At 39.3% G+C, this 18,990-nt stretch overlaps 3 protein-coding genes across 5 annotated transcripts; 1 reads left to right on the top strand and 2 right to left on the bottom strand.

The window, feature by feature from the left end:
* Positions 1–1,548: 1,548 nt before the first annotated feature.
* Positions 1,549–5,649, bottom strand: gpn2 (GPN-loop GTPase 2). 3 transcript variants are annotated; one of them, XM_020648969.3, is made up of 6 exons: positions 5,569–5,649; positions 4,363–4,992; positions 4,116–4,272; positions 3,828–3,988; positions 2,162–2,292; positions 1,549–1,968 (listed from the first exon to the last, which is right to left on the bottom strand). In XM_020648969.3, exons 2-6 carry the CDS (start codon positions 4,780–4,782, stop codon positions 1,896–1,898), a joined length of 942 nt encoding a protein of 313 aa, XP_020504625.1. In that variant the 5' UTR covers positions 4,783–4,992; positions 5,569–5,649; the 3' UTR covers positions 1,549–1,895. The 3 variants fall into 3 exon arrangements, with proteins under 3 accessions (XP_020504625.1, XP_065814300.1, XP_065814299.1); XM_065958228.1 differs by having other exon boundaries at positions 4,363–4,951; positions 5,569–5,644; XM_065958227.1 differs by having other exon boundaries at positions 4,363–4,966; positions 5,569–5,619.
* Positions 5,650–5,905: 256 nt separating this feature from the next.
* On the bottom strand, positions 5,906–8,993 carry gpatch3 (G patch domain containing 3). The gene is made up of 7 exons (XM_020648979.3): positions 8,521–8,993; positions 7,412–7,878; positions 7,122–7,296; positions 6,729–6,788; positions 6,515–6,636; positions 6,295–6,422; positions 5,906–6,171 (listed from the first exon to the last, which is right to left on the bottom strand). Exons 1-7 carry the CDS (start codon positions 8,957–8,959, stop codon positions 5,970–5,972), a joined length of 1,593 nt encoding a protein of 530 aa, XP_020504635.2. The 5' UTR covers positions 8,960–8,993; the 3' UTR covers positions 5,906–5,969.
* A 6,968-nt stretch (positions 8,994–15,961) lies between these two features.
* Positions 15,962–17,212, top strand: nr0b2a (nuclear receptor subfamily 0, group B, member 2a). Its single transcript, XM_020648991.3, has 2 exons — positions 15,962–16,573; positions 16,682–17,212. Exons 1-2 carry the CDS (start codon positions 16,039–16,041, stop codon positions 16,921–16,923), a joined length of 777 nt encoding a protein of 258 aa, XP_020504647.2. The 5' UTR covers positions 15,962–16,038; the 3' UTR covers positions 16,924–17,212.
* Positions 17,213–18,990: the final 1,778 nt, after the last annotated feature.

Below are 18,990 nucleotides of genomic sequence, written 5' to 3'. Positions count from 1 at the left end.
AAACGTTCAGAGCACACAGAGCAGAGCATAAGAAGTGTGTGTGCTGTGCTCAGGGAGTTTTTGTTTTTAAGGAATAAAATGCTAATCCATTTCAAGTTAATGAGGCGTTTAATTGTTCGATGTGTGTGTAGGTGCAAAATTCACATTTAAGCTTGCAGGTGGAACCACAGTGGAACTAGATTTCCTTTCGGGTTTCTTGCCTCACTCTCGACGCGCACGTAAGTACACGCGCGCGCACACACACACACACACACTTCCGCAAGGGGGCTTGAAAGGGAAGAAAAAAAAAAAAGACAGGAAGTACCAGTGAGAAGGCATACTTGATCACATGTACAAACATCGGAACACAACTTAACATTCTGCCTGACACACCCCCCTAATGCACGCAGAGTACAGAGCTGTGTAGGCAAAACAAGCAGTCCACATATCATTTCACATCGTACCACACAGGGTTAATGAGATTTCCCACATCAGTGCGAGCTCCTGAAGTGGATCACGCTTTATTTGAGTCTGACTTCAGCACTGCATGAGTCGTGCGTGCGCTCACACGAAGCCTCGTGATTGAATATGTGTACGAGGGCGTCTAGACTTTTTTTTTTTTTGTGATGAATTTTTACATTATAAATGAAGGTTTAAAGCTGGGGAAAGGAATAGTTATAATAAAGACAATTGGGGACAGTCTCCTGAAAGTTCAAAAGAGAGTTGAAGTTGCTTTTAAAACGACAGAGAGGATCTTCCATCCCAGAGACCAGACACAGGGCCAGTTGTGCAGAAACAGATTTAATGTAGCTTCCTCTCCCCGCCTGACTTAATTTTTCTGCTCCGGCTGCTGGGAAAAGATGGAACAGATTTTAGAGAATCCGGGAGGATTTGCAAACCCAAGTGCCACCTGCTGGACAAAATACCCACCATACATGCAAGGACTTTTTTTTTTTGTTGATGAAAGTCATTTCTACTCGCAATATGTCCGTGAGGTTGTTCAATCACTTTGTCTTTGTAAAAAGTTGGGTTGTTACGTCTAGCAGCAGATGTCTGGGATTTAACATTTATTCCTTCTACCCAGCATGTTTTCACGATAACAAAATAACCCAGCACAAAAAGTGGTGCAAATGACCGGTTATTCAGTACCATAATATATTCATGTGCTTCAATAATTTTACAAATGAAGTAGGAAATATTGCCACATAATGCCAACCAGCCATGATAAAGTTTAAGCTCATACTGTAAAAAAAAAAAAAAAAAAAAAACACTAGGTCGTCCTGTCCATTCCCATCTGCTTCTCTCACTCTCACACACGCACATCTCTGACAGGCCTGATTGTCCGATCCCATAATATTCCACAGCAAATCAAGGGAAATACATTTTCTGTCTGTTCGCTGTAACTTTCTGTCACACATAAACACGCATGGCGGGAGGGAAAGCATGAGGGAAGTCCTGTAGTTTCTAAGGAATATTCTTCTTCACTGATTGTAAAGAGGGAAAAAAAAACTCAAAGAAAGAAGAACATCTTTCTGGTCTTAATTTGTTCACAAATAATGTACAATAAAGTAATACCAATATGAGTCACTTTATTGTTTCATGATGAATGACTGTTTACATGTGCTTTGTAAATACAACAAACTCATTACAAAAAACACTAAATAAGGAGCTTTGCAGAGGAAAATAAATGTATTGTCATTTATTAAAGATGTCCTTGTCATCTTCAACAGAGACAGCAGTGAAGAAACACCAGCATCACTTAAATCTTCACCCAAAGAAAGTACAGCACTCATTCCCTTCAGTCCACCTCATTGGGATTTTTTTTTGTGGTGTGGTACAACCATGAAGCGTCAGACTCCACTTCTACACTGGTGTGAAAGGCCAGCAGTTTCCTCCTTTTATTTTGGCTCTTCAAATTAAAGGTCCATCATTTCCTCTGCCACAGTCTTTCTACTGGTTTCTACATACCGCTCCTGCACACCGAGAGTACTGAAAGAACTGTTAAGGAAAACAAAGTCAGAGTATTTCAAACTAGATCTTCTAAGGTTACTTTCAGCCCTATCAACCTAACGTCATTATAAACACCAGAGCTCTCCTTTTGTCAGCCACCTCCCTTAAATCTCAACGTTTGATTTGAAACCATGAGTCACAGTGAGTCACTGCAGCGAGTAGGTAAGGATACGAGTCGAACTGGAAGTCTGCCCCCACAGCCGCTGACATCATGGCCTGCAGATTCCTTTCCTCCAGGTCTCCAAAGCAGTAGCCATTGGCTTTGTCCACTGTTCGTAGGACCTGAATCATGCTCTCTTTGTCCTGGAGACAGAAAGAAAAAGCAGTTGAGAGGGGTTTCCCCTGGAGAAATTCACTGAAACTACCTGCTAATACAAATATGTGGGACAACTTTACACAGAAACCTATAGTATACCTGTTGTATGAATGTTAACCTTAACTTTTTTTAAATAAGCTAGACATGAAAATAGCGCCATACATCCCCAAACTTCTCCAATGCTCAGGGTTTAGCATCCTTTAGTTTTCTTATTGGTCGCTACCATTACTCTAGTTCTAGAAAACAGAAAGGCATCACAGCTGAGATCTTTTGAATTACTTGTCCGGTAATAGCGAGTGCAGGGTGGTCTAGACTTCTGTCTCTGAATATCCACACAGGACCATATCAGTCTCCATAAAGAAATAATGTCAGGAGACGAATACAGAGTGCAGACAGCTTACTTCCTTTTAACAGGCCAATCAATCTGCGCCAAATCAATACAGTCTTCAATTTGAAATGCTAAAAATGATTGACGATTCCTTATTGAGGAGATGAAATGTGTGGCGAGTGACTTTTTGAAATTCCTGGAAAGGAGCCATTTTGGCATACGGTGGATTCATGTTCAAGTGTGACATGTTAAGGACAGTTCTTTCCTTCTTTACCTCATACAGCTGCACTGATATTATGAAGGAATCCCGCCCCTACGACCCCTATTAACACGCAAATTGAGCATCATCTTTGTTTATAACTGAGCGATGTTTGATAAAGATCATCATGCTGCATTTGGTCTGTGACTGGTCGAAAGCTGAAGCCTCTACATTGAATGTTTTTAATTTATTGAATGGGAAATGTTCTTTCACCAGACATTATCTCTCCTTTGCCACCCCAAAGCACTCTTCATATTATGTGGCACTCTGCTACCACCATGGATTTATTATGTATGTGACTGACAGCTTCTGCTCTATTGCAGCAAAAAAACAACTGAATTCAGATCATTTGGCATGTCACAAAATCATAGCAACAAGAAGAGTGATGGCAGAGTGTGACACGTTAGCCACAGCTTTCAAAGTTCATCAATCAGGCAATATTTTACATTGTAAAAATCCCAACAGTAACATGGTGATGTTTACAATATATATGCAAGGCTTTAGATATGAATGGTAGCACTAGTGTTGCTATACAGGATTAGCTGTTTAGGCCTATAGCTATAGAATTTTTTGCTATTTTATACATTAGAACATGCAGGATTTGAAGAAAAAACACCTTAAGATTCAGTAGAAATGAAAATAAAGTTTTGTTATATTTGCAGAAAGTGTTACATTATATGCCTGAAAAAAAAAAAGGCTGTCTGCGCTACCATTTGACTTAAATGTATCAGGTTGACGAAAGCCGTGTTCTTTTAACCTCCCCCACACAAGTGCCCTGTTTGGAAAAGAAGATCCCCAGTGTATTCACTGTAAAGAGATAAGGTCATATTGACTAGCATGTACGACCAGCAGTTCCAAATCTGTGGCGTCACTGAGGGTTATTTCTCTGCAATGAGCAACAAGACATGTTTCAGACATACAGACAACAGTGTTACCTGAACATTAAGTGGCACAAATGAGACGAGACCATAATCTTGAATGACCCCTGCCAACTTCTCATTCAGCTTGCAGAATTTTTTGAAGAAGGGGTCTGCAGCCAGATGATCGAGAAGATACGTCAGATCCATGACCTCTGTGTAGAACTCAAGGTTGAAAGCTGCTCGAGAAACAGAAACAGGAAGTACGTTACAAAATGACTGGTGTGTGCATGAAAACAAAAGGTAATATCCTTGTTTACTTTGTGTGTGTGTGTGTGTGGAAACAATTGTCTGTTTGTCTCGTACCTAGTTTGCCATACTGTTCAATCAAGTCCATCTTGGAGAGGACGTTGACATGAGGAAGCTCCACATGCAGCATGGTGGACAGGGACGTACACAGCACAGATATAAACTTGGCTGGGTCAGCGCAGTAATGAGAGTCCACGAGGTGTACCGCTGTCAGCTTCAAGAAAGGAGAAAGTGAGGAACTGTAAGAATCCAAAATCAGTCTACAGATACAATACTTCACATTAATGAAGTAAATCAAACTCACCCTGAAATTCCACTTTCCCAGCTGTGAGAAAATGTTCTTTACTGAATTCTGATGTGTGTACAGCTCCACTTGTCCAGGACAGTCAAACAGAAAGTAACAGTCACTGTGCTGCTTCAGCTTGTTCTCCAACCAGTCCAGATTGGCTTCAACATACTCCATACAGTAAAGGAGCCCTCCATTTGGCCCAAGCTTCACACCGTCCATGACATCGTCCAGAGTGACCAGCTCTGAAATATCCACCCCACAGGAGTAGGGCAGTCCTTCGTTAGCTGGGTCCATGTTTACCACAACCACCTTGCGTCCCAGATGAGTGAGGAACTCTTGCATTCCTTGGCAGTAGGTTGTCTTCCCTGAGCCTGGGGGTCCGATGACCACTTGACCGAAGCGCAGATCATGCTTTTCTGCTGTCTGGCTAGACATGGTCTCAGTACAGAGGGGCCTGAAGAGGATCACATTAGATGAAGGCTGGATGTGAGGGGCCAGGAGAGGATCACATTAGATGAAGGCTGTGATGTGAGGGGCCAGGAGAGGATCACATTACATGAAGGCTGGATGTGAGGGGCCAGGAGAGGATCACATTAGATGAAGGCTGGATGTGAGGGGCCTGAAGAGGATCACATTAGATGAAGGCTGTGATGTGAGGGGCCAGGAGAGGATCACATTAGACAATTACAGTCAATTGTGTCTCAAGTTTAACTCAACATATACCAGTGATCATACATTATTATGGACATTTTTCTGGTTTTCATGACAGATGTTTTCTTCATTAATTGATACGTAACAATTGCACAGGGGCCACGTTGAGGGTTTATGGGGGCCGCATGTGGCCCCCGGGATGCCAGTTGCCCACCCCTGCATTAGATGAAGGCTGGATGTCAAATGGGACACATGAGTTGTCCCATGAAGCATCAGCATCCAGAATGCAACCTGACAGATTCACATTAATTAGCTTAAGATTTAGACATAAAAGGAAGTGAGGTAAGTCTTATTAACACTATGAAAGTAAAAACTCAGCTCTGCATGTGGAGGAGCAAGTAAATACAACTTAGAATGACAAACAACGTTACACACCATTAAGTTAGTGAAAGAAGTAAGAAAGGGAAGTTTATGTGACTAAATATTAGTACAACTGAGGTTTTCAGACATTTCTGACAATATAAGCGCCTCGCATTTTAATTTATTTTATAAAAACTGATGGTTAATTACCGTCTGCTGCTGTTTTGTTTGCATGCGCACATCGGTTGTAGCTAAATGGCTAAAGCTACGATAAAGTACATCCGGGTTAAGTTAACAGGCTGTCAAAATAAAAGTGCCGCTTCCATTCAGCATGCAGCACCAGAGACGGTTCATATACTACGCTGACCTCAAGAGTTCAACACATCTATTTTTATCATGTTTTTTCAACCTATTCTTACATTATTTATAAATGAGTATAAAAGAAGCATACACATAATAGGACACGTGTAATATAAAATGGGGAGTCAGAAGATTAAGAAATACCAGGAAGCCTACCAGTATACTGACAAAATCAGAACAAGATAAGTAAAGGTTTGAAAACATTTATTAAACAGACAGACAAATAATTGAATACAAATCCTATAAAATGGTTATAATTTATTTCTTTGTAATGTTCTCGGTCCAATGATGCCACCTGGCTGCCAGCCTCTGTATTTCATATTTGTGTTGGGTTGACGTCTCAGCAAGGTGTCCCCTTGATCTATGTCTTTGGGTTTGTCATACACTGTAGATATATGGAATTCTGTTTTGGGCTTTTTTACAGGATGCAAGCCCAATTTCTCTCCATGATATCTATAAAAAAAAAAAAGAATACAATAGAATTAAAAAATATATAATTGCATCATTGTCCAATCACTCGTATACCAAAACATGAATGCAGTAATAGATTTTTTTTTTCTTGAAGTTTATACATACCCAAAGCCTCTTTTACAACGAGGATGTTGGCCCTCATTGTCAAGGGCTTCAGGAATCCCAATCTGACTGTTTCCCAGCCCCTCACCATCCTTCCAGCCCTGTTTTTCCATCAAGCGACGGCCAAAGCCCTGAAAAACAAAAACAAGGAATAAACTCATTAAATATCTAATAGAGGCTACAGTAAGAAAGATTAAGTCAAATGAAAAAGTCATTTTCTTACTTTTGTGAACCTCTCAAAGTTGCCAATAGACTGACTGTGTCCAGCTCGATCTCCAAGACCCTCCCTCAGCCTATTTTCATAACGCATTCGGACATAGTCACGGGCATCCATGTCGCCTCCATCTGTTAGAGGGAGAGCTGGGTTAGAGAGGGAAACTGATCTGCAGGTATTCTTCACACTATCAGTGGAATCACAGAGAAGCAGTGGATGATACCTTTATCATAGTAAACACTCATGTCCACATCCCAGTCGTCTGCCGTTTGTTCATCAAAATCTAAAAGAGGGACAGAAAGAAAAGAAACATAATCAAGATTTCACCCAGCATTTATAGTTTAAAACGTCTGTTTTAACAAAAAATATCTATTTGTAGTGGAGAAGAACTTTTAGCACACGTCCATGATGTAAGGCTGGACTTGAGTCAACACTTTTCTCTTGATGGATGTGTTTTTTAAAAGTAGAGTGGAATTTAACGGTCTGCTTTAACATTTGGACCTTACTTCCACCAAAAGCCAAAAAAAATTATCTGACTAACATGTCTGAGATGAACACAAAAAGTGAGTTTCAATCTATAAACAACTTTAATGGTCAATGTTTTTTTTGTTGATACCTCCTTCTTCTTCCTGCCAGTATTGGGCGTCTGTGTAGAACACCAGGCCCGAGCCGCCCTTCTCCCACTTCAACTCGATCTCCTCTTCGTACAGCCTCTCTTTGCTTCGCTCCTGGCTCGTTACATCCTCATGCAGAGCCTCATGGCGCTCCCACTCTTCACACCAGTCATCGTCCTACAGCCAAGATGAATTAAAAATCAACACAGTGATGAGACAATGAGGGCAGTAAGCCAGCCCCATAAAACAACAATACTGACATCCTATTCGATATCAATTGATTTAAACGCACATCATCTGCATTTGACTGTTCATCCTCCTCCTTCTCCTCCTGGTCATCTTTCTGCTGTTCATCCATCTCTGTTGTCTCTGTGTGAAGGGGTCCCTTCCTCCGTCCTGAGGTTGGAGCGGCCAAACTGCCTGGCCCAGATATTTCATGTCCAGTAGCTGTTAATACGGTTTCCTCCGTGGCTTCAAGTGTCCAAGAGTCCCGATACTTGAAAGGTACATTTCCATAACGGCGGTTCGAGCTCGTCTTGGGGAAAACAAGCCCTAACTTCCGGATGAGCCGCGGTGGCAGTCGGCAGGACTGGATGAGCTGTAGGAACACTTTGACCGGTGTGCCTACGTTCCCATTCTGCATCAGAGCAGGTGGGTTTAGCTCTGATAAGCTTTTGAGGTTAGCCTCTGTGAAACACTCTGTTAAGGACACACGGTGCCGCTGCTCGTGCTTCGTTTTATAGGGAAATAAACCATCATCTGAAAGAACAACAAAAGAATTAGATGTACAGCCAGATATAATACTTCAAGTTAAGGTCACAATTTAACAAGAAAAAAAAAAAGATTTCATGCAATAAACTATTTCACCTGCACAGAGAGGACATTATATATTCATGAAAGGATCATCTCCATGCTCTTAGCTTTAGTACAGTAGATTAACACTGCACGACTACAATTAATATAATATGGGGCGCTGGTGGTGCAGTGGTTAATGCGCGTGTGGCTGTAGTCCTCAGCGCAGGCGGGCCGGGTTCGAATCCGACCCGTGGCCTCTTTCCCGCTATGTCAATCCCCACTCTCTCTCTCTCCCTGATACCGTCTCTGTCCTATCTCTCCATTAAAGGCACAAAAAGCCCAAAAAATACAATTATTATTATTTTAAAGTTACAACTGAAATCTGTCTGCGAACAATAACTTCACAGATAAAATAAATCTGTATTTTTTTTAGTGCATTTTAATCACAAACTATATCAAATCGTGTAGTTTTGAAATGACTCAGGTAAATAAAAGCCCAGGCTATTAATTGAAGTTTTATGGTAATTAGGGTACGTTACTTTAACCCCAAAAGGTAGTCCCGTTTGAAGCAGCCACACATTTTAAAAGAACATGTTGATGCTTCACCTTCGTCCTGTGACACCTTGACTCTTCTCACAACACATCGTTTAGCCAGCCAGTTCCCCTTTGAGTCAATCCAGTGATTTCCCGCGTACATCTTGACCAATCTGTCCGCTTCTTTAACATGAACTGAGACGATACAACAGCACGACTTCACCGCCTGCTGCTGCTGCTTCTTTTTCTCAGAGATGTGTTCAGTTTCTTGGTCAGTCTCCGGAGGTTTGGAGCTGCCCTCTTCTTCTTCTTCTTCTTCTTCTCCACGCTCAGCACTTCCGGTCACATCAGACTCCCTGAGGACCTCTGGTCGATGTCTGTAGTGAAAACACTGAAAACCTCCGCTTTCTATGTACTGACTGAAATAATTTCTCAGGTCCGCTGAGCGAAAGGCAGCAGGAATGTTTCTTATAGCAAAATAGACAGGGGCAACTGCATCAGAGTCCGCCATGATTGTTTTTGCGAGCCTGGGTACTAGACGTCATCACGACGTCACATCCGCTTCCCGACACGTTAGGAAAAAAAACTGCACAGGCCTACTTTTTATACTAAATTTTGATATATAAATATATACATTTAAATATAAATAAAGACTTAATATTAAGCCATATTTTTTTTACATGTCATTCTTTCTATCTCAAATCCCAACAACTCTAAAGATAGTCACGTAAAATCTCCACTGTGAACAGAATCAAATGCACAACTATAAGTAACTTAGTGCACATGGCTACAAAATAAAAAGGGTGCTATGAGTCTGAAGTCAAGTAAAAAAATCTTAACATGAACTAGAACCATGAGTGTAGAGCATGCAAATACACCCCCAAATACAGTTAGCCTCAGACGGGAACCACTTCTCGTAAAACAAATTAAAAGTCCTTGTACATTACAATGGCAGATATAAAAAAATATATATACAAATTCTAAATATATTCTATATATAAGAATTAATAACCACTGGATGTTTATTTGTTGTCATTTTTGCAAACAGTCCATTATTATTATTGTGCTACGATAATAAACAAAAGTAATAGTAACTGTTGTCACAAAAAATATGTTTATTCACTCCTCGCATTCAGTGTGTCTTTAGGTCGTGTAATTTAGTGTGTTATTAGGTCGTTTTAATTTGTGTTCCATTCCCCCATGTTAAAATTCACATTACTTAGTAATATTGTTGATAATAACTCCTACTAGACTATATATAGAGATAATTCTTGTGGCTCAATGAGTTGATGTTTGCATGAGAATTTAACCCTTGTAGAACTACATGTCATTATCTCTTAAGGAGCTGAGCACTCCTAAAGTTCTGATCCTAAAATCGTTCCTACTCAACGATATTACACATGCCCATTTACAATAGAGAAGTCATAAACTGAGGGCCCACCCGTGGGTGACTGTGTCGATGGCTGACATTTCTTGTAAACAATGAAATTCTGAACATGTGGATATGCTGCATCAATCAATAACTCGGGGTGATATTTCTGCCCACACTAAGGAGATTTAGAAAAAGTACAAGTTATTTTCTGAATCAATTCAAAGTTGGGCTGTCAAATGATTTAGAAATTTTAATTTGATCACATCATTTCGATAGTTAATCGCGATTAATCACATTGTTAATCACATTTTTTTAATTCAAACATTTCACCTAAAAATAAAAATTGTTAGGCTTATATTTTGAATTGTGTACTGTGTTAAGCTGAGAGTACTTTACTTGCTGTCTAAAATAAAGTAAGGACTTTCTGGTAGATCGAAGGTTACCACATCAACTTAAACACAAAAAAAGGAACTCAGATCAAAAAGTAAATGAAAACAGTTAAAAGGAACAGTAAAAAAGAGAAATGTTTGATGTCATGAGGTATATACTTTTGATTTGTCAACTGAGGAGTTATATAAGTGAAATGAGCCGCTTAAAGATGTAGGAGTGTCATTCTTTTCCATCTGATGACTACAGGCAGACACTGCAGAGGCTTGTCCATGCTGCACCTAAAGAATACCATGCGATTAATTGTGAAAATGATACATTAATTTCAGATCCAATGAATCGGAATTTACTAGTTAATTCTAACAGCCCTAAACAAGTATCAAGAAGTTGATATTTAAACAAAGATAGGCGATGAGTCTTGATTTATTTGGAGGGAACAGACATATGTAAAATTAGACATTGAACACCCCCATATGGCTGGAATGAAATGATCCTTTCATAAGCAGGTGTTCAACTGTGAGACTGTAAATGGAATGACGCTCTTTCAAACTAATCGTCAAATCTTCAACTATTTGGGGTCACCCCTAGTTAACAGAGCAAAAAATTATAAATTCTGCATCCTTTGATACATTCAAAAGTTTGAAATTACAAGGAGAAATTTAATGGTGGCAAGTCTTCTTGTTTTGTTTCAGGCAAAAAAGGCAACACAAGTAGTATAACAGACTTATTGAAAAGAAACAAATGTAAAGCCTTTATTTAAAAATCATTATCACATTTCACATTATTACATTTGCCCCTTTCTGACAGATAACCAAGAATTGTGTTCAGTCAGAGTTCATTAACCCAGAGGCTAACTCTACCTCTGGCCTTCACCTCAGCCTTTATCGTTTGTGTTTTGATAGGAAAAGGTAGTAAAACTAGACCAGGACGTCTGGACCCTGACATCACTTTACAAGTCATATTTAACACTTATTGCTTATTAGTCATAGCCTGGCTTGTTGAAGGCACTTAATCCGTATTAGGTCTTGTTTCTGGAAATCCCAGATAACAACATACAAATAGAGTTGAAAACTACTTTTTAGACACAGTTGCGTCAGAAATAAAGCCCACAATTTTAAAAGATCAGTTTTCACAAGATCCCATAACACATACTGTCAACCAAATACTCTGGAACCCTGCTATGAAGCAAGTGTTTGTGTGTAGCTTTTTGAAATTATTATTAAGTGAAATAAACCAATCAAAAAGATCTCGGAGAGTCCTGGAATAGAAAGCATCTTACAAAGACAGAATAACTCAAAACTCTGCGACAACCTGTCATATATAATCCATTTTACAAAGCTTTTACAGAACGCAGCATATAGACCATTGATATTTGCTTATAACAAACAATAGTGTCAAATTTAAGAATAAATCAAATACAGCACAAATCAGGATATATGTGATTACACGATAAATAAACGATCAGCCCAAACATCCAAATCCAGCTTTCAGTACTTAAGAGATAAGACAAGTTAGGTTCAGTGCTCCAAAAGTATTGAAGCTTTTCCAGGTATTCACGGGTCAACAACAGAGAACGGCTTCACAGTACAGTATTTCACAGCAAAAATCCATTTCATTTAAAAAAGGGCGTTACACTGAAGAAACCCTGAAATATTCTGTCATTTACATGATACATGATTTCTTCTGCATTTCGGTTGTCTCAGCAATTTGTTGAAAGTTTAACATTTTCTTTGTAAATGAATGTTTGCACGGAATACTTTACCTTATAAATGAGTTTCTGGTGTCTTTGAACTTTGAAGTTTGGTTATATATACATATAAGTGTCATGTACCAACCAGACACTTTGTCCATCACACACAGAGAGTTCAATGACCTGGAAAAGGAAGGAAATATTAAAGTCAATATTTGACGACAACCTTGGAAGAAAAGCAAACTTTGTTTCAGTTAGTCAAGGCTAATTTGACTCCATTCTCTTTAAAACTATCCAATGACTGTCTTATCAATTTTTACAGTCTCTCTTTATTGAACTATATTTAAAAGCCTACATTTTAGAGTTTGCATGTATTTTATCAATAGTAGAAAAAAAGGATCCTGTTCAGGTGCCAGCCATTACGTCATGCTCCATCAGACCTGGACCGCTTCCCTGCTTGATGTCAGAATACAGCAGTTGTTCCACTTATAGAATGAAGGACATTTTAATTTAACTGTCCTGGTCATAGATAAGCGTCTGTCCTCCGTGTCCGTCTCTGCCTGCTCCTTACCTCCATAAACACAGCCTTATCACAAACATTTACAACTATCATGATGCTTCATGGGTCTTGATGACAGCTGAGTGCATTACAGGTCATTCTGCTGAGAGGATCACATCCGTTAAAGAAGCTGTTTTATCGATTATTTAGACCTAAAATTTGTTTTGCTTAAAGGTGCACTATGTAGATTTGGTGGTGAAATTTGAAAGTTGGAGAAGGGAGACAATTCTTTTCTATATTTTCTGAACTAAATAGAAAAACCTTATTCGAAGGAAAAACGGGTCCCTGGAGCTAAAAAGCTACCAGGAGAGTTACGGTTTCACTGTTGTGGACCCCCCACCATAACTTCTCACGTAGCATTTTATCTTCAAACAGTGTTACAGGGACCAAATTTTCCTCTGAGGACAGTTTGTGTATAGAGTTATGAACATATACCACATAATCTGTACACTTCTCCAACTTTCACATTTCTTTATTAAAACTCCATAGTGCACCTTTAAGCTGTTGTGACCTACAGATAAAGTTTGTCACATCTTACATGAATAATCACGATAGATTATTAAAATGACATCATTAATTGGGGTGGAGTGGGGTAGGCAGGCGTGGGATATATTGGGGGAATTATTTTCTTTGCCCCCCTCATTGCCATTATTCTTTGCTTATTTGTATATTGTGACAATCCAGGGGAGAGAGACGATTCAATCTTTGTTTGCCCCTTTTGTCTGCTGTCTTCGTCTCTCTTTTCTTACGTACTGACTGTATAAGGGATTATGTATATGATATAATGCACATGATTCCTCTCTCCTGTATATTTGTGGGCTGTTGACAAAACAACATTTGTTTTTTTTCTTTATTGTAAGTGACAATGTTTAAAAATTAATAAATAATTGATCACAAAAAAAAAGAAATGACATCATTCTGTAAAGGAGACATATTCTTTATTGTTTGCTGGAAGAGGTGAGTAAAGACACAGATGGAGTAAAACAAACACTCGGTGACTGGTGCTGCCAGTAGTGTCTGGCTTGTAATCTCTTTATTGCGGTCATTCACTCCAAGCACTGACCTTGACTCCACCACTCTGTGGTTCATGTCTTCCTCAGTAACTTCCCTCCTAAGACGTTTTAAGACGTCTCAGCTTGTGCAGTGGGTGTTCCATTAAAAGAAAAGTACATAAAGTGCTGTGTATCGTGTCACTTTCAAATGTTCTAAGCACTTAAACTGGTTCATAGTGAAACATGGAAATGTGCGGTTTGTTTATATGTGACAATAATAAATACATTTGCATATCAGTATCAGTCCTCGGTGCCAGGCGCCAAGGAGATAAGGAATTAGAGTAGACGTTTTTAAATGACAAATTGAACAATCTAACATATCTCACATCAAAATCTGAAATTCCTTGAATTTTCTTTGCAAACTTTTATTGTTTCAGAATACTAACAGCTATTTTAACAACTTCAGTAGGTTGGAATTGTAAGAGAAATTTACTGACCATGAAAAGACCAAGAAAGACAATCTAGCTAGCTAATAATCAAGCTCGCTCTCTTGGTAGCTAGCTAGCACAGATCATGCAATAAAATTGTTATATATTGCGGTAATGATAGGCCTATGTGGTACAATAAAAACACATATTAGCTATAACTCAAAGTTTCTGTCCATCTGCTGTTCTTAATGTTCTACACGATACATTTCTTTGTGACATGTCCCTCCTTTCAGCTTTCTTTCACCACTAAATTGGCACCATGTCAACCATGATGGTATAACTGACTGTGCCTCAGAGTACATTAAGTTCTATGTTAATACTTCTGTCCCCACCAAAAACATCTGTAGTTGTCCAAATAACAAACCCTGGTTTACAAGCAACCAAAAGGCCTTACGGAAAGAGAAGAAGAGGGCCTTTAGGTCAGGGGACAGAGAAGAACTTAAATACGTACAAAGACAACTGAAACACAGACTAAAGGAGAGTAAAGAGTCTTACAGAAAGAAACATCGGGCCCCTCAAAGAACTTTTCTTTCTACTTTTCTCTTCACAGTACAGCTCAGAGTCATGTCATCTTCAAAAATACTCTGATGACACAGTCATTTTCAGGTGTGTTGAAAATGGACAGAAGGAGGAGTACCGGAGCCTGGTGGAGCAGTTTGTGAGGTGTTGTGGGGAGAATCACCTGCAGCTGAAGGTGTGGAAGACAAAAGAGATGGTGGTAGACTTTTAACCCTAACCCTCTTCTTCTCCAGTCTGTTGTTGGCCTGCAACTTATCAGACTGGATGAGGTGGTTGAGGCCAGAATGCTGGCAAAACTGCAGACCATCATGTCTGCAACCCTCCTGCCTCATTCTGACTGTATAACAGATTTGCACATGTCTGTCTGTCTGTCTGTCTGTCTGTCTGTCTGTCTGCTAAAATTACCAATAATTAATAATTGATATTAATAAAAATAGATAAAAACACAAATATGTAACAACATGAGGCCTGTCTTAATCTCCAAGTGAGTGTTGATATCTAATAATGATTTGAGAGTATCGGGTCCCATAACATGAAATTAATTGAAAAACTGTTTAAATGGTGAATCTTTCATTGTTAATAATAGTAGTTAAAAAGATTAATACAGATATGTAATATAATAAGGTGTGTCACATTTCTCCAAGTGATTTTCATTCAGACATTTTATGTCAAATTATGGGGAAAACATCTTTGCAGCATGAGTGCATTAGGGTTTAGCCTTAACACAAGAGCATGGATGGAAATTAATCATTCAATGTTGTAATTAAATAGGGAAGAAAACTTCACAAAATCTAAATGAAAAATTACCTGAATAAATATATAGGTTTAAAAAATTCAAACATTTAAAAAGGTTATTTCTTTTTGTGTATGGCAAGAAAAAAATGTGTTTCAGTTTGGTGATAGTGGGTGGATGGTATGAGGGAATAAGGTCAATATTCCTAAAATCCTTTCAGAGAAATGTAGATTTGATAGGTACAGTATATACAGTAGCAGTGTTAATTAGTCTCAATAATAGCGAAGGAAAACATAAGATTAAAAAGCAGATGAAGGGGGCAAGTCAATTTCTGAAACCAAATCATTATTTTTAAATTTCAACTGCTGGTCTATGACAACAATGAGATTACTTTATTAGAAAAAAAGAATAAAGTAGCTTCCAGCTCTAGATGACTTAACTCGTAGGTCAATGCCCTCTCTCTCTCTGCTCTGGCCTCTTTCCAGCAGTGCAGGTGTGAGCTGGCAGCGTGCAGGGACACAGAGTGAGGCTGATTACCTCTTCAGTCCTTGGTAGCTTGGTACTGCCTGGGTTAATGACACCAGCTACGAGATAAGGCCAAACCCTCATGATATCCAGGCGTTACTCCACTGGCTCTGCTTCATTGAGAAAACCTTATCGGTTTCCCAGGGTTATTCCAGCAGTCACCTGGCAAAGCACATAGTTGTTTTTCACAGAGTGTATTGACAAGTCAAGGTCCACTTTGCAGGCTGGGCTAGCTGTATAAATACAGGAGCAGTGACGGAAGCAGCAGCAGAAGCTCGTTGGAGATCTCTTACACTTAACCACAGAGGTCTCTACAATCTACAAAATGGATAACGAATGTCTTTGTTCAGCCAGCAGTGACAGGCTTTCCAACCCTATCCTCTACAACATCCTGAGCCAAATGGATAACAGCAAACCAATCCAAAACAGCTTCAGCTACACTTCAATACCTCATAGATGCAACTGTGAGCAGCGGCGGACTGTGTGCTTAAAAAGTTCATCAGACATCTGCAAAGAAGCCTCAGCAGTTCTGGTTAAAACCATCCAGTTCATGAAGAACTTACCTGCCTTTAACCAGATGCCTCCAAATGACCAATTTGCACTTCTCAAAAGCTGCTGGGCGCCGCTCTTCATCTTGGGCCTGGCCCAGGAGCATGTGGACTTTGAGGTGATGGACACTCCTGCAGACAGCATGCTGAAAAAGATTCTCCTCAACAGGCAGGAGAGCCTTGAGATGGAGAGAGAGCAGCCTACCATGGCCGGGGTTAGTAAACTCAAATCCTGCCTCAAAAAGTTCTGGAGTTTGGATTTGAGTCCAAAGGAGTATGCATACCTCAAAGGGACCACAATATTCAACCCAGGTATGTATTCATCTGATGATATCCCTTGTGAAACAAAAAAAAAATCCCTCCTGATTGAACAAAAAAAATACATATTGTAACTCTAATTTTTACTTTTTCATTTAACAGATGTCCCAGATTTAAAGGCAGCTCTGTTTGTTGAAGGCTTGCAGCATGAGGCTCAACACGCCCTAAGTGAGGTGGTCCAGCTCCTTCACCCAGGGGACACGGAGCGTTTTGCTCGGATCCTCCTCACAGCCTCCATGCTACAGAGCATAACACCCAGCCTCATCTCTGAACTCTTCTTCAGGCCTGTGATCGGCCAGGCTGACCTGCTGGAGCTGCTGGTCGACATGCTCTTCTGCAGGTAGAAGAGGACTACATGTGACTGTGCTGAACGTTGAAACTTATTTTTAAGTGAACAGGACACTATGAAGTACCTAGAATGACATTAAAGTTGAGGTCACTTTAGCCCAGACTGAAAAGATTGTATCCCCTTTAGGGGAAATTGGGACTTTCCACTTACAGAAGCCTACCCTCTGTTAATGTATTGTTTTTTTTATTGTTGGAGATCTTTTTCTGTTTGCACCAATGTTGTAAATATGTTTCTGCATGTCTGCATTTTCAGAGCATTTCACATAAATATATTTTTGTACATCAGTATAACACTCAGAGTATGCTGTTGAAAAAGATGCACAACAACCAAATATGACACTATATGTATACATCAGGTATTACACCTGATAATGACATCTTTATTCATACATTTTGTCGGGCGGGTTGCATTATGCAGCCGCGTGTGGCTCAAGAACATTTCTTGAAATACTTGTCAGAATACCAGGGCTTCCAAGGATAGAAAAGTGTCAGCGTGGATTCCCTGGAAATGTGTGGAAAATTATGAAACACACACCATTCACATCAAGTTAGGGCGGATTAATTCATGTTTCTAGTATGAGCACAAATATTACATTTCTTGTTTGCACATGTCTTGGAACATTTTTAAAGTTACCAGCACCAAAAGATCAACTTCCCTAAACAGGTCAAAAATTTATTTAAAAAACATTATAACCTGCCAAATGGTGTACTTCAACCAAAACCTTTCTTCACTTGAGCTCTAAAATTATTTACAATGCGAAAGAACAGTTTAGATTTTATTTAAATATAAGAATCAATTCCTGGAATAGTCGCACTTCACAGATTAAATTGAAATTGAAAATGTTCCGGGGGAAAAAAAAACATGTAGCTTATGATCATCCAAAAATATAAATGAATAAACAAATGCAGTAAAAGCCAGATACAACATTGCTCAAATTGTACACAGTTGTTCATAATTATTTGGCTAAATGTGTTGAAAAATTGGCAAACTGTGACAAAGAATAAAAAAAAGCTCTTCCAATTATTTTTTTTACAAGATAAACCCTAAACCTATAACTCATATGAGAAGCATTTCAAGTTCTTTTGAAAACTTAAACTATCTGAAAGGACTTGAGCAAAAACTGTGCCTTCAAAAATTGCTGCTACCTCAGTGGTATTTTAGCTCCCTCTAGTGGAATATTATGGAAGTCACATCTTCACACGGAGACACTTTAAAATAAGGAACTTAAAAGCCTAGGCTAAGCCCCTACACAAATGGCCTGGATGCTAAGCAAAGTGTCTTAATGTTAATCTTAATGACATATTTAATGTGGAACAAGCACCTCTTGATTTATCCAATACAGTCTGTGGCATGTTGGTAGGTTGTGAAACAGCGAGCCTCCACATGACACCTCATACAGGTAAAACAGGAATGTGCTGGTGGGGGCAGAGAGCCAGAGGAAACGGGGTTACACAGGACAACTGAACACATCACAGACGCATGACAAAGAGCAAAACATTTGTCAGAAAAGTTCACTGGGCTTTTCTGCATGATATTTAATTCAACAATAATTATTGAATTATCTTTACTACTTTAGAGAATAAGTCCGGATGCCTGTGCAGCCGTTTCAAATACATTTCTGAAGACTTCCAGGCTGAGAAAAACACATTTCACTGAACAGAGAATGCAGTTTCAATCATTTGCCCTTTAGACAAAATAGCAGAGTTCATATTTCTTTTGCTGACATTTTCACTAATTTAAGTGTTCATAAACAACAGCAGCACAATTTACATTTTCTCATTGACTATTATTAAATATTTCCATTTACCGCCCTGCCGATATTACAAAATGTACATGGCATCCAGGCCATTTGACTCTAACTTTGATTTAGGGAACAGTTCCTGAAATCGACCTGGTTTTTCTGCACTGCTTCTTTCCTTTGCAATGAATGACAAAGACAAACCCCAGGATTTTATTTCCTTTCTGCCAGAACCAGCCAAACAAGTTTCTTCTGCTGAGGGCGGAATAAGCCTACCTAGTGCAACACAGTGACCTCGGGGAGATGAGTTTGACAACAATAATC

This window comes from Labrus bergylta, chromosome 8 (genome assembly GCF_963930695.1).
Source record: "Labrus bergylta chromosome 8, fLabBer1.1, whole genome shotgun sequence".
NCBI classification, from domain to species: Eukaryota; Metazoa; Chordata; class Actinopteri; order Labriformes; family Labridae; genus Labrus; species Labrus bergylta.
This window is presented reverse-complemented; position numbering and strand designations above follow the sequence as displayed.